Source organism: Thamnophis sirtalis, unplaced genomic scaffold, assembly GCF_051295495.1.
Source record: "Thamnophis sirtalis isolate CommonGarterSnake01/CBP01778 unplaced genomic scaffold, rThaSir2_p1.2 scaffold_2, whole genome shotgun sequence".
In the NCBI taxonomy this organism is placed as follows: domain Eukaryota; kingdom Metazoa; phylum Chordata; class Lepidosauria; order Squamata; family Natricidae; genus Thamnophis; species Thamnophis sirtalis.
Window position 1 is genome coordinate 67,407,488 of NW_028261382.1, and position 26,284 is coordinate 67,433,771.

The 26,284-nt window shown below is 49.4% G+C and overlaps 1 protein-coding gene across 8 annotated transcripts in view; it reads left to right on the forward strand.

Annotated features, from left to right (window-relative positions):
* Positions 1 to 1,814: 1,814 nt before the first annotated feature.
* CABP1 (calcium binding protein 1) overlaps positions 1,815 to 26,284 on the forward strand; it is a 41,015-nt gene continuing 16,545 nt past the window's right edge. The window contains exon 1 of one of the 8 annotated variants that reach the window (XM_087705887.1): positions 1,815 to 2,409. In XM_087705887.1, the coding sequence (XP_087562013.1) occupies positions 1,903 to 2,409 (507 nt within the window). In that variant the 5' untranslated portion in view covers positions 1,815 to 1,902. Of the gene's footprint in view, positions 2,410 to 21,202; positions 21,447 to 26,284 lie in introns of those variants that run through there. The other 7 variants (XM_087705888.1, XM_087705883.1, XM_087705886.1 and 4 more) reach the window with 7 other exon arrangements.

Sequence of the window (26,284 nt, forward strand, 5' to 3'; positions counted from 1 at the left end):
GACAATCTGGTGTTTATGCATTTTTGTTTTTCAGTCCAACTGTAAGATGGCCTCTGGTTACCTGCAGATGGTTACTAGGCATAAAAATAGTCCAATGTGACCTCCGTGGGTGTCAGGTGGGCACCTGAGAAAGAGAGGAGGGAACAGGTGTAACCTTTGACTGCTGATGCTCCATGTCTGTCTGGCCCAGGACTTTGCAAGAGAGAATTTGGTGCCCTGGCCAAGTTCTAAGGGATAATTAACCCAAGATAGATTACACTCCAGAATATGAGATGGTGAGATCAGTGCAGGCAGCATTGTCTTGGTGGCTTCAACATGGGACTGTCCAAAATGGAGACAAACAGTTAGAATTCAGCCAGATGGTCCAACTATCCTCACTCAGAATAAAGTGGGCACTCCACTTGGCACCCAACACTTCACTGGTAGATCATGAGGTCCCTGGTGAATCTAGGCAGAACCTGGTCTGCCTGCCAATTTAACTGGGTCATGAAAGAGAGAACAGGCATGCAAATAGGCAACCAGGAAAAACTTCATTTTAGCCCCTATTTTAGCTTCTAGGCTATTTGGAGATAAAATAATTTCTCCTGAATAGCTATTCCATTCAAAGACCTTCATGGAGGACTAACAATTTCTTTTCACTTCTGAAACAAAGTCCTAGAGAGACCCCTATTTTTGATTCCTCTCCCTTGCCATCACTTGGAGAGTTGAAAGGGGTCCAAAAGGTTTTTCCTAAACTAACCCCATGTAATGCTAACTTTCCTCTATCTCTGGCCAGAGGAGAGAAAACTTGACAGTGAGAATCCTGAAGCTTATTTGTGAAAAGGGCCACTCACCAGTTATTAGTCAATAGAGACTCTGAGCCAATCAGCCCATAAGGATGAATTCATTAACTACAGAACCAGCAAATTGGGTCAACTGTTTGACAACACGGCCATATTGTACAAATCATATGGAATTCAATAGGACCTGGACAGCAGCTTGCTGGCCAGTAAAAGTACTATGCTATCACTAGATGCCTCTGAAGGAATCATCGGATTTTAACCAGATTATTTCTTAAAATATCTCAAACCTTGCAAAATCCAACAGCAGATGATCCAAAACTTTGGCCAGGGAGTGTGTATGTGTGGAGGGAGGGGTCATGACTAGTCACTTTGCTACCCAAGTTGCGCTTGATAAATAAAATAGGATTAGTCCTAGTTAGTAGTTGCTTAGTAGTTGGATGAGAGGCCTCCAGGAAATCCCAGGACTGTAAGAACAGCTGGGAAGTAAACAATATATCCTGGGAAAGGGCGATGACCAACCACTCCTGCATTGTTGCCAAGAATACTTGAGAGCCAGCATCAGGAACTTGGTTGGAACAAGATTTTCTCCTTATGTTACTATGAATGAATTTGATGTTCTTGATCAACGCCGACGCCAGTGCAGTGTGTTTGTGTTTGTGTAGCATGAATCTAATAGAGGACTTCCCTCCACTTCTTGCTTGGAAGATGGGCCCCTCATCCTGCTCCTCCAGATTGCGGACCTGTCTGGTTCTGCGGGTTCATGGGCCCTGCAAGCCTCGGGCCGTCCGCGTGGCCTGTACCACTCTTTCAGGGACGCCTGGGGCTATCCCGAGCTCAGGAGGCGCCGCGCTTCAGCACCGCGGGTGCGGACAGCGCCAGCGGGCCAGGCGGCAGCTGCGCGTCGAGGCAGACCAAACGACGCGACTCGGAGCTGCTTCGGCGTGCAGCTGCCCGGCGCGCCCGCCTGCCCCGTTGGCGCTGTCCACAGCCGCGGTGCTGAAGCGCGGCGCCTCCGGAGCAGTTTCCCGCGCGGGGGAGAGATCGCTTCGGCGGCGGCCACAACGCCCCGCCCTCCGCATTCCCGCCTTAAGAGCCGCTCCGCTCCGCGGCCGTGTCGACCATGAGCTCCGCACCGCACCAGGGCGACTCCAAGGCGCCCCTGCGGCGCGCGGCGCGCGGCGGGAGCGGCAGGCGGGCACCCGGCCAGCCGCCGCCCCCGTCGCGGAGCCAGAGGCGGAACGGGCGCCCGGCGGCCACGGCAGAAGCAGAAAGCAGCCCCTGCCCACCGCTTGTCGCCGAGCCCAGCGCCAGGAGGCCCCTCTGCCAGCCCGACGCCCCAGCCAACGGGAGCCTCCGGCGGCGCCAGCAACAGCAGCAGCAACAGCAGGCAGCGCCGCGGCGAGGACGCCCACGCCCCCAGGAGCCCTCGCAGCCGTCCCCCAGCCCCGAGGGGGAGCAGGACTGGACAGCGCGGGGCTCAGACTGGGGAAGCTCCGCGAGCAGTCCACGGGCCACCCCTGAAGCGCTGCTGCCGGTCAACGGCAAGAGCTCCGCGGCCAAGCCCGGTGTTGATGGCGACCCGTTGGTCCATCAGCTGCGCCCTGTCCTGAGCGCTGTCTTCGGCCAGGTAGGCGCTCGCCCCTCGCCTTTCTCCCTGGGGTGGAAAACTCTGTTCTGGAAATGCGCTGCTTCAGGGCTGACAGGCATAAAACTTCTCGGAGTTGCCAGGGAAAGGTTTTAATCAGCTTGGGGGAGTGTTGGTGTTTGGGAGTGACTGAAATTCTGGCCGTAGAAAAGACTTCAGGGGACAGTGTGGTCTGCTATCTATGAAAGTGGAGACTACACACACACACACACACACACACACACACACACACACACACACGGTATATTTACACAAGTACTCAGGTCAATTACTCAGTTACAAACCTAACATACCATTTGCACAGCATGCTAAATGTGGTTATAGCTTGACTAATTTTATTCAGGTTTGTTCTGCAAACCCAGTTCATTTGTTGTGCTAGAGTCTTAATCGCATTGTATAAATGCAGCCAACAGTAGTAGGGGTGCAATCTTGCCATCCTTGTCCAGCTGCTGGGATGCTGCTTGCTCAGCGCACCTCCATTCCCACCAGGCCTTCTCCATCCCAAAAAGTGTGCCAATCTGCCACCCGTTGCTCCACTTTGAAGTAGCAGAAGTGGGGAATGTCTTTCAACATCGCTTTTCTTTTTCCTTCTCCTGAGTCCCCCAAAGGTTCAGTGTCCACTTGGCAGAGGGCAAGGGAGATATCTGCCACCCCAGTCTTATTTCCTGAATTGTGCCCTGGGTCTGATTCTGTGCATGCAATTAGTCACAAAAATTTGGGTGAGGGGAGAATCAGGAGGAGATTGACGGTGTGCGAACTTCATCCAACATCCTTCTGACCTAATTCTGAGGCCTTCTGAAAGGCAGGAGGAAGAGAGCTGGAGGACACCTGGGCAAGAGGAAAGGCAGAGACAGAGATGCCCTCCCAGTCTGGAGAGGAGATTGAGGAAGAGGGATTGGCTAAAATTTTCACATAGAGGGCAAGCATAAAAGTGACCCTCCTAAAAGGGTCATGCTCAGCTATAGTGCTTTGCAGTTGGCAGGCACATGCTAAAACTGGGATAGAGCCCAAGAACTAGGAGAGAAATGGTCCTAAGCAGAAAACGGCAACCATCTCCTCCCTCATGACTTTAAATGTGCCCCAACCATGGCTGGAATGAACCTCAAATATCTCACCAGTCCTAGTGGGGAAAATGCTCTTTGAGGGAAGGCTAGATTTTGCTCAATACCTTTTCCAGAGAGCTGGCAAAAGTGAGATGCCAAGTGAGATGTCATGGCCTCTGCGTCATATATCTGCTTTTTATGATCCCAACCATTGCATAAAGGGGGCATACTTAAAAAGCAGCAGAAACAAAATATAATAGACCATTTAAAGTCAGAAATTCTTTAGATTGGCTGTACAAGCTCAAGCACAAAATCCGGCACCTTGCGGCTGGCATAGCCTTTTTTGGCTAAAAGGGTAGAAGCATGATGGGGCAGGTTCTGGGCACCCAGGGAAGTGCTTATAAAAATGAAGTGGAATGGGCTAAAAACAGGGAGGCAAGTGGGTGGGAGAGTAATGTCCTCCTGCCATTCATTGGTGTATTAAAAGCTACAGCTTTGCAAGGTTTCAGGGAGGTGATTCCCAAAGGAAAGCTGTGCAACAGTCCGGTGTTCTCAATCACATCAGCTTTGAGATATGTGGACTTCAACTCCCAGAATCCCCCAGCCGACATGTCGAAGTCTCCATGTCTTAAAGTTGCTGAAGTTGGGAAACCTGCCATAGACCAGCTTGCAAAGTAAACACCAAGCTGTCATTCGGAAGTTTCTCTTTTATATTTCAGTCTCCTTCAGGACAATATAGATAATGCAGTGGTAACCACTGACATGCGAGTGAAAGAGCAGAGAACGAGGGTGGAACTCTCCTCTTTCTCATTCACTGAGGGTCTCATTTCTCCTTCATATGTTGCAGAAATGGGGTGCAAGTCATAATCCTATAGCAATTAGTTGTGTGCTTGGTTGTGTTGCACGGTTGTCCCGGGCATGCTTCATCGTGATTTGCGATGACAAGGAAATTAAATTATTAAAACAAAATTTAAATTAAATTTAAATGAAAAGGAAAGAGGAGCAGATGATCCGGAAGGCCATTCTCTCCCGGGAGAGCTCCTGAAAAGGAAGCAAAAGTTTCCAGAAACCAAGAGCTGAGCCAGTCAAGGCTGTGCTGGCGGCTCCCAGAAATCTCAAATGATTTGCCAAAGCCAGGGAGAGTTCCTAACTTTGCTTCCAACTTTCTTGTAGGAGAAGTGGGGGCTCTGCCCAAATTCATCTCTTTTCATTCCTTTCTTAATAAAAAAAAGACAACTTAAGAACTTAATCCAGGAGTTGGAAAATAACATTTTCCAAGGGCAGTTTCTCTTCATCCCTGTAGCTCTTCCAATGGATTGGACTACAAATGCCATCATTTCTGGACTTGCCCAGGGATAACGTGGCTATATTTTACCATATCTGGTGGGGGGGGGGCAGGGGGATGACACCCAATTGAAAAAGGCAGCCATGGTGACCAGGAAGATTTCACAATGATAGTTAGGCATTGCTAATGAATAAATTGTACCTAAGAATCCATGGTTGGGCAAGATTTTTATAGCATCAATCAAAATGACAGATGAAGCCTCTGCACAAGAAATCCCCCAGGATTTCCCATCAGACAAGAAATTTGAAAACACCTTTGAAAATTAGGGCAGGCGCTGAAGCCAGAGAGGGCTGCATCGGAACGTTGGTTCTAAAATGCCATTGAGGGTTGAATGCAGCACATTGCTGGTGTCTGGTTATACTAAATCTTCAGGGGAAAGAATTGGGGGGGAGGCAGCTGGGAAAGCGCCAAGAGTCCCCCATTTCCATTTTGCATTGGGGTGAGGAGGCACATGGACAGTTCCCAGGGATGGATTACAAGAAAGTGCTGGAGGCTGGATTGGGGGGAACCAACCGAGGTCGTCAATCAGGCTATAGGGTTTTTTTCAGGGGGGGGGCAAAGTTGCAGCTTCTTTACAGGTTGTGTGGTTTCAAGGTGGGAAGCTGCCTGTTTTCCTGAGCCTCCCATTTTTGTGAGACACAGAGGGGGGGAAGGGAGGTTCCAGGGGGTGATTAGTTGTTCTTCACTAGCAGGCAACTTTCTCCCATCTGATGCCCCCCTCCTAGCTGCAGGAGTCTGGAGAACTCAGCTGTCTGGGCAATGGGGCACGTAAAGAAAGGCAGCCTGTCCAGAAAAGGCACAGCCAGCTTTGGCATTTGGGCTCCTGCTGCTTTTGGCACAGCATGCTCTGTTTTCAGTGTCACTGACTCTGCGCTCAAGCTGAGGTGTCGCATTAGACTAATGACCGACTAGCGCTGGTGTCTGGTGGAGTAATTGCTAAATCCTAGCCAGGCGGAGTCCTCTGCGGGAACGGGGCCCAGAGCCAAGATGCAGCCGGCTGGCTGGGCTGCCCACTGGGAGCCAAGGTAAAGATGAAACGGCTGGAGCCCTGAGAGAAATGGAACCCCCAACACCCTTTAAATGCAGCCCTCCTCTTCCGTCCCCAGCAGCCAGTAGTGTCCCCCGGGCCCGTTGTGAGCCTGAGTCCAGGCATAGCTGCTCTCAAAGTGGAATGGTGCATTCTGCCTACAACGAGAGAGAGCATGATTGGCGCTTGGAGCAAAACAGCTCCTGTTGGGAGTCCCTCTGTCTGAAAGGCAGCAGCTCAGGAGGGTAAGACAGAGCCTCTCTCTAAACCCCATTGGTCTCCTTGCAAAAGATCAGCTTCTGGTGCAAGCTGCATTTCTGACGATGCTGAGGGAGCTGCCCAGGTTTGCAATACCCAGCTTTTCAAGCCAGTGGACCCTTGCTATCCAATGGCAGTGGAGACTGGCCTCAGTCCTTACAGCTGCTTCAGTGAGGCTGTAAAAACGCTGTCGTCCTTGGTCTCCATCCCTGGCCACCGGCCCAGGCAATACAGGCAGGATCACCTTTGATTAGCATATTAGGTCAGCCCCCACCCATAACAGCACGACTGCCATGGCCCAGGGAATTGTGTGTGTCGGTGTGTCTATGGCTTACTAGATGCAATTTGCTGGAGGCGGTTAGGCAGTAGTTGCAGTTGTCTCTGGCGGTGGCTAATTTATTAGAAGAGCAACATTCCTAAATGCGTCACTTTGTAAATGATTGCAAGAAAGTTCCTCTTCCAAGGAGATTACAGTCTAGACAATGACAAATGCAAGACAACAGTCAACTGAGGCAAGGAAAGCTTCAGAGTGCGGCTGTTGTACATTCCCTTAAAAACCTGCCTCTAGGCACCACTCCGGCAAGCCATGGGAGGGGGCTTCGGATGCACCAAACTTCAAACTGGATGCAAAGGTCTGCTTCTTTTGTCAAAAACCCCATGTTCCAGCTGCAGAAGTGGGCAGGCAATGTGTATTGAAAGGGCTGAGACTGAAGAGTCAGAGGACTGTAGAGCATAAAGAGAGCCTGGGGTGGGGGAACCCAGAGCTCTGCCTCACTTTTAACCCCCCCCTCCCAGTAGCAGGTGCCCATCCAGGCTCCGTTAAATACTTCCAGCAAAGCAGAGTCTGCTGATCAGCTCCACTGCTGGGGACTTTTTTTCCTGGTGATGTCCAAAATCCATGTCATTTAAGCCCCTTGAACAACGTTGAAAAATTTTGCCCATCTTCCAAACAGCTCTCAAGATGCTGTCATATCACCTTTCCTCCACCATGTCTTGCCTTCTGCAGGCTAAATCTTTTATTCACTATTTTCTTCCAGTTTTTTAAAAATCTTCTTGATTATCACTTCTGGGCACCTTCTGGGCTTCAGAGGTTGTGGGTGTTCCATCAGTAGAGGCTTTTAAGAAGAGACTGGATCACCATTTTTCTGAAATAGTATAGGGTCTCCAACTCAAGTGAGGCTTGGAATAGGAGACTCCAAGGTGCCTTCCAACTCTATTATGTTCTATTATGTTCTTCCAACTCTATTATGTCCTACTGAGGCTTGACTTTCGGAAACCAATCCCCCGCTGTAGGGAGGGGGAACCGATTAGGTGGTTCCGCCCCAGACGCCTGATGGGATTTCAGACGGCGCTTGGAGAAATACCTGTCGCTCTCGTCCACAGTCCGGTAGAGTCCTTAGTCGCTGCTTGAAACACAGCGGCGGCGGGGGCTCTAGACTGGATTGCGCCTTTACGGCTTCTCTGAGGCAGTGGATCCAGGAGGGCTCCTTGGTTTACCGAGGAACTCCGGGAGATGAAGCGCCAAAAGAGACGCCTAGAGCGCCGCTGGAGGGCTAGTAACTCTGAATCTGACCGAGCACTGATGAGAGCCTATATCAGGACCTATCTCGTGGCAATATGGGTGGCGAAATGTGCGCATTTTCCCGCTCTTATTGCATCCACTGAATCGTGCCCAGCCGCCTTGTTTAGAATAGCCCGCTCCCTCTTGAAAGGGAGGGATGCGGACGACCCTTTACAGGGTAGAGCTGAGCAATTTGTTCAGTTTCTAACGGATAAAGTTGCTCGGATTCGGACGGATCTGGACTTCAATTGCACGGTACCAGCCGAGGTACCGGGGGAAGGTCTTGAGTGGATTTTATGGAGCGAGTTTCAACTTGTCGCTCCTGAGGAAGTGGACAAGGCCATGGGAGCGGTGAGTGCCTCCACCTGTATACTGGACCCGTGCCCCTCCTGGCTGGTCTCGACCAGCAGGGAAGTGACATGTGGCTGGCTCCAGATGATAGTTAACACCTCTCTTCGGGAGGGATCCTTCCCGCACCTCCTAAAGGATGCAGTGGTGAGACCCCTCCTGAAGAAACCTTCTCTGGACCCAGCCATTTTGAGTAACTATCATCCAGTCTCCAACCTCCCTTTGTAGGGAAGGTTGTTGAGAAAGTGGTGGCCTTTCAACTCCGACGGACCTTGGATGAAATCAATTATCTGGATTCCTTTCAGTCGGGTTTCAGGCCTGGCTACAGCACGGAAACTGCTTTGGTCACGCTGATCGATGATCTCTGGTGAGCCAGGGATAGGGGTCACCCCTCTATCCTTGTGCTTCTTGACCTCTCAGCGGCCTTCGATACCATCGACCATGGTATCCTTCTGCGACGGTTGCGAGAGGTGGGAGTGGGAGGCACCATTCATCGGTGGTTCTCCTCCTACCTCTCGGACAGGTCGCAGTTGGTGTTGGTCGGAGGGCAGAGATCGACCCCTAGGCCCCTCAATTATGAGGTGCCGCAGGGTTCGGTCCTGTCCCCCCTCCTATTTAACATCTACATGAAGCCGCTGGGTGAGATCATCCGCCGGCACGGGATTAAATACCACCAATACGCGGACGATACGCAATTGTATCTGTCCGCCCGTGGCAACTCAGCGAAGCGGTAGAAGTAATGTGCCAGTGCTTGGAGGCTGTTAGGGTCTGGATGGGAATGAACAAGCTTGCACTCAATCCCGACAAGACCGAGTGGCTATTGATGCTCCCTCCCAAGGATGGTCCAGTTATTCCATCTCTCAGCCTGGGGGGTGAAATTATTCGCCCCTCAGACAGGGTTCGCAATTTGGGAGTCCTCCTGGATCCGCAGCTGACGCTAGAACATCACTTGTCGGCTGTGACCAGGGGGGCCTTCGCCCAGGTTCGCCTGGTGCACCAATTGCGACCCTATCTGGACCAGGAGGCCCTTCGGATGGTCACTCACGCCCTCGTCACCTCAAGACTGGATTACAGTAACGCACTCTACATGGGGCTGCCCTTGAAGAGTGTTCGAAGACTCCAGTTAGTCCAGAACGCAGCCGCGTGAGCGATAGTGGGTGTACCTACGTTACACCTATCCTCCGCGAGCTGCACTGGCGTCCCATTGGTCTCCGGACACGCTTCAAGGTGCTAGTCATTACTTTTAAAGCCCTACATGGTATTGGACCTGGCTACCTGAGAGACCGCCTCCTGCCAATTACCTCCCAGAGGCCTATTAGATTGCACAGACTAGGCCGCCTCCGGATTCCATCTGCCGGTCAATGTCGGCTGGCGACTCCCCGGGGGAGGGCCTTCTCTGTAGCTGCTCCGGCCCTATGGAACGATCTCCCCGTTGAGATCCGGACCCTTACTACCCTTCCGGCCTTCCGCAAAGCGACCAAGACCTGGCTGTTCCGGCAGGCCTGGGGCTGTTGACTTTGTCCAGCCCATTCTAAGTTGTGAATGTTGTGGATCTTTTAATGTTGTCTTGTTTTTGTACGTCCTCCCCTTCCCTTTTTTACTTGTAAGCCGCCATGAGTCTCTTGAGAGTGGGCAGCATACTAACTAATTAAATAAATAAATTAAATAAATAAATGACTCACCCAAAGTCACCCAGCCAAAGCCAGGGCTAAAATTCATCATCTCCTGGTTTCCAGCTGGAGCCCTGAATGCTAGATCAAAATATTCTAGGTATATGATCTGACCAATAGAGAAGAGCAATGATCTTGACTCTGTACTTCTGTGAAAGTCACCGAGGATTTCATTTCGGGTTTCTGTAGCTGCCTGACTCATGTTTAGAGTGAGATCTACATAGAGCCCTGTGGCCTAGTATACCCAAGGAGGCTCCCTCATCTCGACTACGATTTTTCCTGCTGAAGTGAAGGAGTCAAGCGTCTTCACGTAGTATTGCATAGCTCTTTGCATCTGATCAAGACTCTTCTTGTTGTTGTGCCATATCCGTCATCGGATGTTGGCGATCGTGTTAGTGATCCTATTTTTATTAACAGCCGCCTGAAAAACTGCTGCTGAGTTTTGTCCAAACTTGTCCCTTAGATGTTGAAGCCACAATGTTCTTCTTCTGCCTGGACCTCATTTGCCTTCAATTTTTCTCTGAAGGATTAAGGGAAGTATGGCATATTTCTCCTCTTGTCGCATCCCATGTCCAAAATATTCTAACTTTCACTTTTTTATGGTTTTGATGATTTCCCTTGGCTTTTCCAGGCAGAACCAAGATAATTTGGTTTAATTGTACTAAATCCAAACTTAAACTTTTGTCTTTTCTATGCACTTCAGGAATCCTGGTGCAGAATGTTTATCTTTGTTTCCCCCTCTTGAGTGTAGACAACCCGCTGTTTTCTTTTGCAGCTCTGCAATTGGATGGTGATAGCTTTGATCAGCTGAGCAGGCCCCACTCTTGGAGCTTAGCCTGGGGAGCTCCGTTAGTCACATTGCACAGTCTTGACTGACACTTTGGTTTTCTCAAGACACTCACAGCACACGAGGCATAAAGACAGATGGGCCACAGATGCAAGATTTTGGGAAGACATGAGATGCAGAAGCTTACATGCTGATAAATGCATGTACCCATAAAAAGCTCGGTGTAAAAGTCTCCAATTTTGAAGCCATCCAAGATATGAAGCTCCTTTCTCTGCATGAACTCCAGAACACATGGAGTTAATGACCACAACTGTGTGCTGTTCGCAAAAGTCCAAGGCTACACCTGGACCTTGCAGTGGGAAGACCATGCCTGTCTTATAGGGCAACAACAAAGTGTTCCAAATTCATTCTCAGCAAGGTTTCCCCTGGGCCCAGTTTCTTCAGTGCTGCTTCTCTTGACTTTGACAGGAAACATTGATTGCTTTTTGTCCCTCTGGACCTCCCAGTGCTCTGCTTGTCTGCTTTTCTGTTTACAATGATGCTCTTCCCCAGCCTGGCATGCTTCCTTCCAGCCACTCTTAGGATCACTCCAATTCCATCCTGCTGGAAGAAAGAGGGATGCAATATCCACTTGCTGGTCCCTCTTTTGGAAATCTCAGCGGCCCCATTTCCATCCAAGGAAGTTGCTCCTCAAGCCGTCTGGGCTTGGAGACTCCTCTCCTCTTTTTCAAGCAAGCAGTTACTCCCAGCTAGGCTTCTTCTTCTTCATGGGTCTACCCCAGCTGCTCAGCTGCTTCTCTACAGCTCTTCTGTATGGATCCAGCCAGTCCTTTGTTCAGAAAAGGATATTTGTAGCTAAGGGCAGAACGTGGTGCTCTCTGAGCGTGGTTGTTTGCTTGCAGACATTTCATCTTCTAACTAGGAAACAGCATCAGTGCAAGAAGAGACAGGGGTTTGCAAAGAGGAGAGGACGACTGTGGGGTCCTTGGTGCTCTCTGACGTGGTTGTTTCTTGCAGACATTTCATGACTCAACTAAGTAACATCATCAGTGCTAGAAGGGAGGGGGGTTATGAAGAGGAGGAAGAGGAGGAGGAGGGGAGGGGAGAACTGTGGGGTCCGTGATACACTTGAGCTTGGTTGTTTGCTTGCAGACATTTGATTAACTAGGTAGCATTATAAGTTCTATTGAGTGTGGGCTTTATATTCTTTTTATATGCAAATATTATGCTGTGCATATAAACAGAGGGCAAACCCCACACCTATTAGCACTGGTGATGCTACCTACTCAGGTCATGAAATGTCTGCAAGCAAATAACCCAGCACCCCTTCCTTTCTCCCTTGTTTAGCCCAGGGTTGGAAAACCAGGAGCTTTGGGGCTGGAGGCTCCCTAAATTGAAAAAACTGCAGGCAAGTTGAGATTCCCAGGAAAGAAAGGAAAGCAGATGGCCAATAACCCATGATGTGATCTGTTTAACTGCACCCAACTGAATTAACTACAACTGGCTGCATTCATACAAGTTGGTGAGCCGTCAGTCATGGTTTACAAGCCCCAGTGGCTGAATTGCACCACTCCATGAGCCACACCAAACAACTCCATTATAGTTTGATGTGGTGGGAAATGAGCCACTGAGCAGAAAGCAGGAGCCCAACTTTGATTTGACTTCCTTCCTTCCCTCCCCTCTTCCTCCCAGTGAGCCTGCAATTCCTCCAACAATTCCTTCCAGGGGATCCAGTCCCTGGTATAAATAAAATTATCTTCCCTGGTTCACAAGGTATTTGTCCCATCCAAATCTCAGCCATTAGGAGAGCTCATAAAATAAGAGACAGAATGCAAGTCTTGTACTGAGCCATCAAAAACATAAGAATTCTACGAATCCGAGTATTGGAGCCTTTGGAAATGTCTCTCTTGAAATGTCTCTTTTCCTTATTCCATCTGGGTTAGAGGGGGAGAAGATGAGATGGCACAAATTCCCGAGTAGCCTCATTTCCTGGGATACATGATCATTTATTAGCTGGACTGTAATAATAGCAGTAGCAATATCACTTAGATGCATATACCGCTTCACAGTGCTTTACAGCCCTCTCTAAGCAGTTTACAGCCTCTTGCCCCCAACAATCTGGCTCTTCATTTTACCCACCTCGGAAGGATGGAAGGCAGAGTCAACCTTGAACCTGGTGAGATTTGAACTGCCAAATTCAGGCAGCTGTCAGTTAGCAGAAGTAGCCTGCAGAACTGCACTCTAACCACTGTGCCACCATGGCTCCTAAGTTCAATATCATAAGTTGAATATCATCCCCTACTGTGGGGTCCCCAAACCTTGGCAACTTTATGCCAGCGAATTCTGGGAGTTAAAGTCCACAAAGCAAAGTGGATGATGGGGCAGAAAAAATCAACCACAATTGAGCCTATAATTTCTGTTGGTAAGTGAGACATTTGTTAAGTGAATTTTGCTCCATTTTATGACTTTCCTTGCCACAATTGTTAAGTGAATCCCTGCAGTTGTTAAGTCAATAACACAGTTGATAAATGAATCTGCTTCCCCATTGACTTTGCTTGTCAGATGGTTGCAAATTATCCCAGGACAATGCAATCGTCATAAACATGTATGGCTAAATTCTGATCATGGGACCACAGGGATGCTGCAAGGGTTGTAAACTTGAAGAAAAGTCACTTTTTTGGTACTATTGTAACTTGGAATGGCCACTAAATTGATGTTGTATGTCAAGGACTACCTGTATGCTTGGCAGTTGTCAGACATCCCACCACCTCCTCAGAGCCAAGGAGGACATGTAGTGAATCTCATGGGTGGGTTCTAGCCAATGTTGGTTGCGAACCAGGCGATGCTGGTTCGCTCGTGCACATGCTTTGCGTGCATGCACAATTCAATGGAAATTGTTCTGCGCATGCACAGAACTTCAGAAGAAGATGGCGACAGCAGCGACCGGGGAACTGGTTCGGGGGCATGGCCAGCCTGGGTCGCTGCCAGTTCTGTGACCCAGGTCGGCATACCACTACCGCTTTGGCTAAACTGGGTTGAACCAATAGGAACCCATCTCTGGTGAATCTTCCAAATAGATTTCTTTGTTGTTATGGACAGAAACTTGCCAGATTGTTACCCACATGAAGCCCGTATGCTGGGAATTATTAAGAATAATAATAATAATAATAATAATAAGACTGTCTTCACCCTTTTTCTCTCACACAAACTCTCTGAACTGAGTCGTTGCTTTCTCTTCTGGACAGCACCCTCTCCCTCCTGAGAAACCCCCTCCCCATTACATTCCATCTCAGTAGCAGCCTCCACAATAAACCACAGTAACACTCCAATATTCACACATCTGTTGCGATGTCATCACATGCCTAAGTATTGGTATCCAAACAGCTGCCTCAGATACGTTGTGGTGTTACGTGATGATGTTTCTGTCCCCCTCTTGAAGCTCCTCTCCTTGAACACGGGTGCAAACTTGAGAGAATTAGAAGAGGAAGACCACAGGCAAGGTGTACCCCCACTTCTCCCCCTCGCAATTCCTAGAGCTTCCACAAAGTCTGAATTTCAAGGGCAGCTCTTATCTCCACATTGGAGGCACTAAATAACATTTTATTTACATTATTTAATGCTAGAATCCTGGCGTTGAAGGCAATGATGTCCAACCCTCTGATCAATTCAGTAGAGCAGGGGTGGGCAACTATGGTGATTTTATGACCTTTGAACGTCAGCTTCCAGAATTCCTGAGCCAGCAATGCTAGCTCAGGAATTCTGGGAGTCGAAGTCCACAGGTTGTAAAATGGCCATAGCTGCCCATGATCCCTGCAATAGGGGAACTCAAATGCAAGCGTCCCAGGGAGAGAGAGAGCTGTCCAGACTCCACCTGACCACGTCTGAGCAAGAAAAACACAGGACTTCTAGAGCCTTTGCTGTCAAAGAGCTCTTCTAGTTTTTGAATGTCCAGCTGGAATCAGCCTCCAGAGACCGCCTCTTTGTAAATGAAACACCACTACTTCCTCGAAGCGTTTAATTTATCGCTGTCTGACATGTGCTAGCGGAAAGTAATCAAATATCAATAAAGAAGAATATTTGTAGCTCAGAGTTGACCTGTGGGGTCCTTAGTGCTTTGTGAGCGTGGTGGGTTTTCTTGCTGACCCAAACAAGGGGAAGTGGCTGTTATTGTTCTGACCCAGCTCCCCAAACATGCCAAACCCTCTGAAGTAAACTCAAAGATTCCTTGATTAGGAGCACCAGCAGCCCTGGCAAAATGTTTCTCTCTTACCTTAGGCTTACAAGTCCAGCTGGCCAGGAGATGAATAGTTGTGCACTACATCTATTCATCTCTACCCCTGCATTTTATCCCTAGAGCTAGGATGGGGCTTCGCTAGCAGCGGTGACTCTTCCATCCTAAGGACCGTCCCATAGATTTCCACTGCTCTCCTCTCCTCTGCCTTCTGCGCATTCGCGCGTCAGGCATTGGACCCAGCTGTTCCTCCTCTTCCTCATCAGCCACCTCCAGATATGGGGGTTTTTGACTCCATTTGAGGGCTGATGGATGGTCCAGGCTCCACCTCCCTCTCTCTGCCAGCTCCATCCCCTCTTCCCCCTCGGAGCTCCCAGGTTTCCTTGATGCTGACCCTGACTGCCACGCATCCTCCTTTGATTTGATTGCTGGAGGGGCTGGCGGCTGACAGGCAACAACAGTTATATTATTTTATTAATTTATTATCTGATTATTTTCTTCTATTATTTTTATTTTTTATACGTGATGTTTTTATATTCCTGTAAGCCGCCTTGAGTCACCATGTGCTACTAGGTGACAATATAAATTTTCTAAATAAATAAGTAAATGAAATAAATAAAGGTAAATGGTCATAGGTAAACTAGGTAGTGCACTGATGATGTTATCTAGCTTGGATAGATCCCACCAAGGTCAAAGGGCACCAAGGACCCCCTCGTGTTGTCAGGGGTGTCTGCAATTTATGGTCAAAAACAGTCAAGATGGTCTGTGAAAGTGCCATGGAAACTTTTTTCTTGTGTGCATCGTGCCTAAAAGCAGCTGGAGCTTCAGTTGCACCATTGGGTTTTTTTTTTTTACATACTATGGGGAGCCCCAATCAGTCCATTGCCTTACCAGGGGTTAAAGCACCTTCCCCGTCTTTTTCTCTTCCATTTTGAGGGGACTTGCAATTTGAGCACATTGCAAACCAATGGCTGCATGACTAGCATCTTTCTTTCTTTGTATGTGTGTGTGTGTGGGGGGGGAACTGGACTTGACTTTGAGCATGGAGTGGAGCTGGGCAGCCCTTCAGCACTGCAGCTGCTTCCTTCCCTGGTGACAGTAAAGGGGTCTGGCAGTCGGTGTCTTCATGCATGGAAAACTCACTGTAGGAAAGTTGACAGTGAAACTGCTTGAGCTCTTCCAGAAAGCAAAGGCCTCCTTCTCCAAAACCAGCCACAAAAAGCCTTCCTTGAAGTCGCAAGATTTTCTGTCTAGCTGAGTTTTTGGAGAGACAGACCTGATGGGCAAATTTTGCACAACCAAAGGTCACATTCACAGTAGATGGTCCTGGCTTAGCTGCACTGGCTAGTTGGGGGCCATGTTTTGTTTTTTTTTAAGTTAGGGGGGTGACTCCCCCCCACTTCGTGGTTCTCTTCTTAGGGGCTTTTGCTTCAATTCTCCTGCCTAAAAATGGTGGGAAATCATGTTGCTGCTATTAGGAGTCAGGTCAAGGCCAATCTTTTCAAAGAGAGAGTTGGCAGACAGTAGAACAGTGTTTCTCAACCTTGGCAACTGGAAGATGTGTGGACTTCAACTCCCAGAATCCCCCAGCCAGCGATGGAGCAGAAGTCCCATATTTTAAGCTGCTGGACTGGGGAACTGAGCGGTCCTTTGCTCTGGGAGGGGCATGCTGTTTCTTGACCTGTCCTGCTTGGTAGAGTATGGTAGTCCTTGACTTACAACAGTTTGTTTAATGACCATTCAAAGTGACAAAGGGCACTGAAAAAATTGACTTATGACCGTTTTTCACACTTATGACCATTGCAGTATCCCTGTAGTCACGTGATCAAAATTGATGCTTGGCAACTGGCTCGTATTTATGACGATTGCAGTGTCCCAGGGTCATGTGATCATCTTATGTCACCTTCCCACAAGCAAAATCAATGGGGAAGCCAGATTCACTTAACAATCGTGTCAATAACTTAACAACTGCAGTGATTCACTTAACAACCATGGCGAGAAATGGGGCAAAGTTCACTTAACAAATGTCTCGCTTAACAACAGAAATGATGGGCTCAATTGTGGCTACCTGTATTTGCAGCTTCTTCCCTTTGGCTCTGCTTATGTTTTTCCCCACTCTAAACAGCAGCAGTTGGGAATTTTCCTATCCTCTGCTTGCTGCCACCAGGAAGGTTGCGTTGGACTGAATCTGAGATGCCAGTGAGAAAGGCAGGCAAGCGGGGAAAAATTGAAATACAGAAATGCAGCTCCGGTTTCTTTGGTTGCATACAATTGCACTTCTAAAAACAATGTAGAAGTCATTTGCAGACTTCTGTTCTCAACTTTTGCTTTGCATTTATTTATTAAATTTATATATGTGACTCTGGGCAGCTTAGAATGTAGTAAAAACTGTTATAAAAGATTAAAAAGAAGCAAAATGGTAACTTGATATTTTATATTTACACTGTTCGGTTAAATTAGCTAAGATGTTCTTACTGGAAAAGAATATACTCGTTTTATGTGCTTCTGAAGTTCTGAACCCACTACAGTGCAAAGCTACAAACAGAAATAGAGTTTGTTAATGATGAAAGAACAATATTGCCTGCACCTGACTATAATATGAACCTAACAATCCTAATTATTTAATTCAGTGAAAGTGAACTTACTACAGTACTTTGACCATGATTATTTTTTCTGTTTTGACTGAAGCGGATCATTAGACATGCTTGAAGCTTGTCCAGGTCTGGCTGAATATATGTCAAAGCACCTACATATAAAATTAATCTGTTTTCCCTATGGTAGAGACTTCTATATAATGACTTTGTGTTAGCCCAGCAGTCTTCAAAATTGGTATCTTTTAAGTGGTCTTCAGTTCCCAGAATTCCTCAGCCAGCATAGAATTCAATCCCCAGAATTCTGGGAATTGAAGTCTACAAGTCTTAAAGTTGCCAAGTTTGGAGATGTTGGCTCATTGCAGTGAAAACTCACCTGGAGCCATAGGACTCCTTCAAGAATGAGGGTTTTTTTGGTCAACAGCCTGGATGTTTGGAGGCAAGGGCTGCTTGGGCTGCATGAAGTGGTTGTCAGAAGGTAGCAGTGAGATGACACCAAAAAGCTTCTTGCCAGGGGGCAGCAGTGGGAGGGCCCGAAGCCGTGGGCATTCTCCCTGACCAAACCTGGCAAAAATCCGGAAGATGGGCTGAGAACTGAGGACACAGCCCCACCTAGTGGCAGGTCAGCACTGTGGAAAAGGCGAACATTCAAACCCCAACAAGGGACAGTGTCCGATCCAGTAGCTCTTGCCCCAATTGAAGCTTTGCTACTCAGCCGCTCCACTTTGGAACTGCTTTTCAGTGTTCACAGAAGTCTATAGTTGGAACAAAACTCTTAAGGAAGGGAGGGGGATGTCAAGCTGTTGGTTGCCAAAGACAGAAGACGGAAGATGGTAGAACAGCAGCTGCCTCTCGGGAAAGCCCTTGAGCTCCTCCTCTGCTCATCTTGCAGGGCCTGAAAAGGCCCTCTGCATCATCCTGAGTGCCAGGCGGCCATGCCTACTTACCCAACCCTCCAAAGACCATTTAAGGCAGCTGGGAGGGCCTCTGGATCTGAGCATGTGCTTCCTTGGAGCTTCTGAAGAAGCCATGCTCAGCCTGACTACAGGTCAACCCAGCCAAGGGACCCTGGCATCTTCCCTCTCCTTCCCAGCAGGCTCAGCCTCTTCTTGTCTCTGCTTTGATAAGATAAGCATCCACTTCACGGAAGGAAGCTCCATCTGGCCTCCCGTGGCGGATGCAGGAGGAGGAGGAGGAAGAGACCCGGTGGCAGCACCTATGGCTTGCTCCGTCAGCCACAAGCCCCTCTAGCAGCTGGGCGAGACTGTTTTCTCTGCCGAATAACAGAGATTCCTGAGAGGCAAATTTGAACAGGCGACTCAACCTCAGCAGGGGCCGAAATGCATTTTGAATTAGAGTTGCTTGTCTCCAATGGACTGTTGGCTGGAAGGAAAACACCTGCCTTGGGTGAAAGGATCTTGCTAAGCGCAAAATAGGCTAAGCTGCCACATGAAAAACAGCTCAGGACATGCAGGCTTAGAAAAGAAACATGGCGGAAAGGGAGCCATGATGCATGACCTTCACACCATAATAGCCTTCTCTTGGCCAACCAAATAAGAGCAGGTGCTTCCCCCCCCTCACCTGTGTTTCTGTTCCTGTCCCTGTCCAAGAGAAGAGCCTTTCTCAACCTTGGCAACTTTAAGGTGTGTGGACTCCAACTCCCAGCAGCCCTCATGTTGACAGGAATCCACCTTGGCTTGGGGACAGCTCAGTCTGCAGCTTGAAATGGATGCCAAGGCTCTCCTACCACACATTTGCAGGGCAGAGAGGCAGGAGAGGGGAGAGACCCTCTTTAAAAAAAAAAAAGCAGCAGCCTTGGTTCCTGCTCAGCCACATCTGCAAATACTAAGCAATTGCCCCCTCCCCATCCTCAAAAAGTGGGTTGAGCTGAGCTGCAGTGACTTTCAAAATAGGGACAAAAGTATTAAAACCATCAGTTCTCCTCTCTAGTTCTTCTGCAGGAAGGGACAAAGAATGGACACTCAATCGGTGTCCGCCTCCTGCTGCACCCTCAGTTCAAGCTCCTCTATCAGCGTTTGCTCGGTCACTTCCAAAATAAGACAAGTTAGGGTGAGTATAATGGAAAGGATGAAGAAAGATGCTTAACACAAGAGGGGAGGTTCCACTTCACCAAAATCTGAAAGATCTCAAATGCAGAAAAATGCTTTTACATTAGATAGACCACAATTCAGCCTTAAATTAACTGCAAAGCCTAGTAATAATTATTGGAGTTTTACCTCTCGTGATCAACTCAAGGCAGCAAACATACTTAATACCCCTGCTTGCTATTGTCCTCACAACAACTCTGTGAGGTGAGTCGGACTGAGAGAGTGAGGCTGCCCCAAAATCATGTGGCTGGATTTCCTGCCTGAGGGAGGCCTAGATTTCACTGTGCCTGGTTTGTGGGCCAGCACCTTTGTTGCTACCCAAAACTGACTCCTAATAATGACAGTGAGGTGATATTATAGAAGGGCTGATTTTGGAGCTGCCCCCAAATTGGATGTGGAGAAAAAGTCTGTTTGCATCTCCTTAGACCAGCAGGCAACATCAAGATGTGTGGACTTCAACTCCCAGAATTCCCCAGCCAGCTATGCTGTGCCAGGATCCCTCTGGCTGTGGCCAAACCATTTGGGGGCCCACATGGTCCATTCCTTTCCTTTCCCTCCTCTTTGTATATGTAGCTTCTCAGCTTCATAAACCTTCTGAGCTCTGAAGGATCAGCTCCCTGCTCCAGGAATGTCTGGGCACAGACTCCAGTTGGCCTGATAGAATTCCGTGAGTTTCCTCTCCTCCAGACCTTCTCCAAGTGCCAGAGAAGGGAAGAGCTCCCATGGGAAAGCTCAGCTGAGCCGCCTTCTCTCATTCCAGAGAATGTCCCTTGGAGCTCCCTGGATCTGAGAAAGAGAGCAGAGGCGGCCTCAGCTGGGGGGGGGGGGAAGGGATGGGACAACTTGCCACAGCCAACTCACCAAGGCCAAGTGGAGAAAACTCACCACCGGACAATTTCACAATTCTATTTTATTATTTAAAATAAATAAAAATCATTTTAATTTTTGCCATCCATGTTCCATTCAGTCTTGCCTTTGCACCCTTTCCTTCATGACTCTATTCCATCCGTTCTTTGATATTAGTGTAACTCTGGTCCTGCAGTGAGTGTGGTGTGTTGGCCATGGGGAATGCTCATAGACCCTCAGCTGGGTCACAGACGCCTTGCTCTCTCCCTTCAGCTGCTGCCTGGAAAGTTCAGCCTCTCTTGCGGGGCTTCTGGAGGGGGCTGTGGGGCTGGCCAGACCTGGGGGCAGCTGGGAGCCTCCAGTCTGCAACACCCCTGATTTTGACGAGGAGTCTGTTTCATTCGTTCAGGGTTAAGACTCTTCCCAGCCTTCGTGGGCACTGAAGAAAGGCTGACTCAACCGGGGCTCCGACGGCGCATTCTCTTGCTTTCCGAATCCGTTTCCCGGGAACTGGCCGGAGCGAGCCTTCCTCTTCGTTCAGAGCCCTTTGATCTGCCCGCTCTTCACCGGTTGCTTCCCCCTCAAGTGCCCGGGCACACCTGAACGTCGGAAGGCTGAGCGGCGACAACTCTTGACTTCCCCGCCGGGACCCCGCTCGCTGCCCGAAAGAGCCAACCTGCCTCCCCCCACGGGGGCTCCTTTTCGGGAAGGGGCGGCTTTCCCTCCGCCCGGAAGTCCCCTTGCTCGGCGGCGAACCGGGAGGCAGAGAGAAGCCCGTTCCTGGGGAGGCAAATGGGGCGGGGGGCGCTTTGCCCTTAAGCTCCGCTCCCGTTCAGAACCAGAGCGGCTCCCTGGCTGTCAAACGAGGGGGGGGGACGAGGGAGGGGAGGAGGGATCGGGCTTTAAACCGAGGTAGATTAGATAATTCATTTCGTCCTCTCCCCTTCCTCCCTCCCTCCCTCGCCTTCGCCGCTTTCCCTTCTTGGTGGAGAAAGTTGGGAGGAAGGCAGAGGGTACGGTGGGAGGGAGGGAAGGAGGGGAGGGAGGGAGAGTCCCCGCCCGCGGCAGCCAGAGGGCTCGGGGGTGACCGGGGGCGCCCTTTGCTCCGATGGGCTCGGCTGCCGGCTGCCCTGCCTGAGCCGTGAAGGCCGCCTCCGGGATGGGCAACTGCGTGAAGTCTCCGCTGAGGAGCCTCTCGCGGAAGGTAGGTCCCACAGCGCGGCGGGGCCCCTTCCCCACAGCCCAGCCACCGCGGCAGGGGACAGGGGGAGAAGACGGGCAGAGGCGGGCACGTGGGGCTCGGGCAGCGGCCAAAGCAGCCTCTTGCGCCGGGGCGGGGGAGAGGGCTCCGGCCACGCAGACTCGTATCCCGAGGCAGGTGGTCGCGTGATGGGTGAGTTTGCCTCGGGGCTTAGGGGATTAGCGGACGCTCGCTCCGGTTGACTCAGCTGGAATTGCGGGTCTGGCGGGGCCGCCGCAAGTGGGAAGGCGGCTGCTAAAGGAGAACCTCTTTGGGGAGGGTGAAGCCCCCTCCCCATAGGCGCCAGAGTCTGGTCATAGTTTTCGCAACGCCGGCAGCTGAAGGGCCGTAAGCAGGACTTTGGCAGGGGTGTATAGCTCCCTGGTGCCAGGCACAGAAGGAAATAAGACCGAGATCGCCGTGCCAGGGTTTGGGCACACAGTTGCATCGCTATTTAATCCCCCCAATGATTGCGTTTCTCTTCTCACAATCCACTGCTAGGAGTTTATGTGCGGGAAAAGTGTTGTAAAGAGGGGAAAAAGAAGAAAGATGAGTTTCCATTTAAAGTACTTGAAGGAACTTCCCCTTCCTTCCTCCCTGCCCCCCCTTTTTTCTGGCGTGTTCCAGGTGAGTGAGTGAGTGTAAACATCTCCTACTCAAGAAGTTTGCTGAGAAAGAATTTTTTCCATGGGAGATCAATATTTTTGCTCGGTGTTCTGTGGAGCTTCCTTGATAGATTTATGCTCCAAACGGTTTCTAAATTGTTTGTATGAACTGGCAGGTTTTCAGTTGCAGCTTTACAGGGGGGCTTGTGGCTTTCCTGAAGTTTTGCTAACTGCATCCGATGATCCTTTAGGATGGCAGTTCCAGAATTCCCAGCCAAAATGGTACTTGGTAATTTGTACCTTTAGCTGCATTATGGAGCTTGATGATGCCTTCGGTTTTCCTGGCACCTCCATGGCAAGAAATCATTTTAGCTACTGAGATGCTTAACCGAGAAACTCAGCAATATACAGGCGCACATATTGATTTGCTGATTTTCACCAAAGGCCCTCCCCCCCTGAAATGGGAGAAAGCTTTGAATGGAGGTACCAGTTTCTGAAAGGGTATTTGGCCTGGATCAGGGCTCCTCAGAGGGATTAAAAAGCCAAGATGGCAGTCAAAGCAACAGGACTGAACCTCTGCCCATTACATCACTCCATCCTGAACCAGCATCTCAACTTTATGGGCACAGGTTTATGGGTCCCCGGTCCCTGTGGATCAGACCTTTTGCTTGGGCACTTTGTATTTATTTATTTATTTATTTAAATCGAGGGCGCTGTGCAGACAAACATCTTCTCAAGCTGCTTCCCTGTCCTGCATTGGTGAACATCAATCTATTCTATGCAATGAGCACCAAGGAAAGGAAAAACTATCCAGTCTAATCCAAGCTAAGGATAATTGATGAATGATGATGAGTCATCAGAGCTCCCTAGAAACTTGCTGTTCTGATATCCTTCAGTGGAATCCAGAATTGGGATGTCCCCTGCAAGGAGAAATAGTCCCTTGCTCTTGCACAGTTGGGGACTCTCGAAGACAGGTAGGAAAAGCCCCCCCCTGCCCCCCCCTCTCCGTGGGCCTGCAGAGCGTGATCCTTGAAGAAACCAGGGCTTGGACAGCAAGAGTTCTAGAGGAAAGCGAACATGTTAATGGACGTCCAGGCACAAATGTATGTGGTGCCCATGAAGAGTGCATGTGTGTATGTAATAGCAAAGTATTATGACCAATGTTCCTTGGGCATCCCAACACTCTCCGTTATGGGGCATTTCCCACCCCGGACATATGCTGACCAGAGCCCACTTCTGCCCCTCTTCCTGTGTCGTTAGAGGTTCTGCTGGTCGGAACAAGGAGGAGCTGAGAATCTGGAACAAGCGGTTATTATGTGTGCACGCCATCAAGGGGCATATTGCTCTACATATCTCTGCCCATGCAGGTGTGTGTGTGTGTGTATGTTTGTCTGTTTGTGTGTGAGACAGAGATGTTAAGATGACTTTGATATTGAGTTGGGGTCTCCATCATGGCTCTGAGGGTGGGTGGGTGGGTGGGTGGGAAGGCACACGTCCCTGCAGAGCTTCCTTGAAGGGAGGAAGAGGAAGTCTTCCTACTGAATATCCAATAGGCCTTAAGGAGAAGGGCTTAAATGAGGTCTCTATGGACGCAGTGGCTCAGTGGCTAAGACACTGAGCTTGTTGATCAGAAAGGTCAGTAGTTTGACGGTTCGAATCCCTTGCACCACATAACAGAGAGAGCTCCCGTGATTTGTCCCAGCTTCTGCCAACCTAGCAGTTCGAAAGCACGTAAAAATGCAAGTAGAAAAATAGGAACCACCTTTGGTGGGAAGGGAATAGCGTTAGTCATGCCGGCCACATGATCACGGAGATGTCTTCGGACAGTGTTGGCTCTTCAGCTTTGAAACGGAGATGAGCACCACTCCCTAGAGTCGGGGACGACCAGCGCATATGTGCAAGGGGAACCTTTACCTTTAAGAAGGACAGGGGGTGAGGTTGGGGGGGTGGGGGTGGCTGGAGGTCTTTCTGGCCGATGCTCCGGTCCCTCCAGCTGAACCTCAAATCAAGAGAGATGATGGGGAGAGTTGGCTCCAGTGCCAGGACAGGCACCCTTTGAAGGAGGCTGAGGAATCTGTGGTGTACTTATTCTGGTACATTATGATCACCTTCAGCTCTGCTGATACAGCACCCTAACTAGGTTTATTGGCTGGGGCTTTAACTCAATTTCAGGGCTTTTGATTTCTCTGCCCTCCTTCTGAGCCACCCAAGATAAAGTTTCAGAAAGAATTAGCTTGAGAGATTATGTTCCAAAAGAGGATAAATATAATTTAGGATTCTAAACATAAACTCTAATTGTCTCTTCTTTCACATCCTGCCCCCACCCTCTCCCAGAAGCTTTAAGGGTACCCCCAAGGATGTCTGTGCAAACATACAGCCTGATCAGGGAGCTAGGTCTCATTGGGGCTCCTGTTCATGAGAGGGAAGCTTCTGTTTGGTGGCACCCAGGTCTTCAAAATGCGCAGCCTTGGGCAGCATCTGCCACACTGCAGTTTTGGAAATCTTGCTTGGCAGTGCCCAGAGACGGACCTGGTGCTTTTGGCTTCACAGAGGAGACCAGGAGAGGGTTGGATGGGGAAGAAAGAAAGGGAAGAAGACCAGTTGATTGAGGGGTGTGTGTATGTTCAGTTTTGACTCCAGGCGATTGCCTGGACTGCAGGTAGTCCTCGACTTACAACAGTTCATTTAGTGACTGTTCAGATGGCTCTGAAAAAAGTGACATGACCGTTTTCACACTTATGACCTTCGCAGCATCCGCATGATTGTGTGAGCAAAATTCAGATGCTGAGCAACTGGTTCGTACTTACGACCGATGCTGTGTCCCAAGGTTATGTGATCCCCTATTGCGACCTTCTGACCGGCAAAGTTGACGGGGAAGCCAGATTCACTTAACAGCGGCATTACTAACTTATCAACTGACATGATTCACTTAACAACTGTGGCAAGAAAGGTTGTAAAATGAGGCCAAACTCCCTTAACTAATGTCTCACTTAACAATGGAAATGTTGGGTTCAATTGTGGCCATAAGCAGAGGACTACCTGTATAGTAGTTTCTACACTTTTCTTGGCAAGTTTTCAGAAGTGGTTTTCCATCGCCTGCTTCCCAGGGTTGAGAGAGAGTGACCGGCCCAAGGCCCCCCCAACTGACTTCATGCCCACGGTGGGACTAGAACTCACCACCTCAGACTGCTGCCTCAACCACCACACCACAAATCTCTTGAATGTTATGAGAGCTGTAACAAAAGCACAGACCACCCCACCTGTGAGTTCCGGTGAATTCAACGGAGCAAAGGAGAGAAGCGTAGAATCTTGGGTTGGAAGGGCACCTTGGGAGTCTCGCAGTTTCACCCTGCCTTGGGCAGAAAGCCTGGGACAACTCCAGAGAAATGGCTGTCCAGCTTTTATTTGAAAGCCTCCAGTGATGGAGCCTCCATAGCACTAGAAGGCCAGTTCTTCCTCTGCTCCAGAGTCTGGGAGTCGGGAAGTTCCTCCTTATTTCAAGTATGGATCTGTAAAGCTTCCGTCCATCATCTCTTGTCCTCTGTCTTCACCCTCTCCAGAACAAACCCAGCCTCTCTTGTCTGTGACATCCCTTCATGTATTGCAAGGTTGCCAGCCTGTTTCCCCTTCACCTGCTGTTCTTGAGGCTAAACTCACCCAACTGTGGCTGCTCCATCACTGGAGGTTTTTAAAGAAGAGATTGGACAACCATTGGTCTGCAATGGCATATCATTTCCTGCCTGAGTAGGGGGTTGGACTAGAAGACCTCCAAAGTCCCTTCCAACTCTGCTATACTGTATTCCTCCATAAAGTTTATCTCCCAAGACTCTCACCATCTTTGTTGCTTTTCTTGGCTCTCTCATTCCTTTTTGTATTGGGCCCACCAGAACTGGTCACTATACTAAGTTTGGTCTGCAGTATTAAGTCACCCAGGGATGAGTGATTTTTGTGTGTGATCAGGGCCGGGGAGGCTGAGAAACCATGGGTTTCTCAGTGGAAATGGGTGAAAGGGGTGTGGTGGTGGGTGATTATTTTGGTACTGTGCCCTTCCCTTCACAACAGAAGATGCTGTTGTGAGTCCTTAGAAAAGCATCGGTGGAGTTGAAGGCTCCAGCATAGAACAGGGCCTTCTCCAAACTTGGCAACTTTAAAACTTGTGGATTTCAACTCCCAGAATTCCCCAGCCAGCCATGCCCC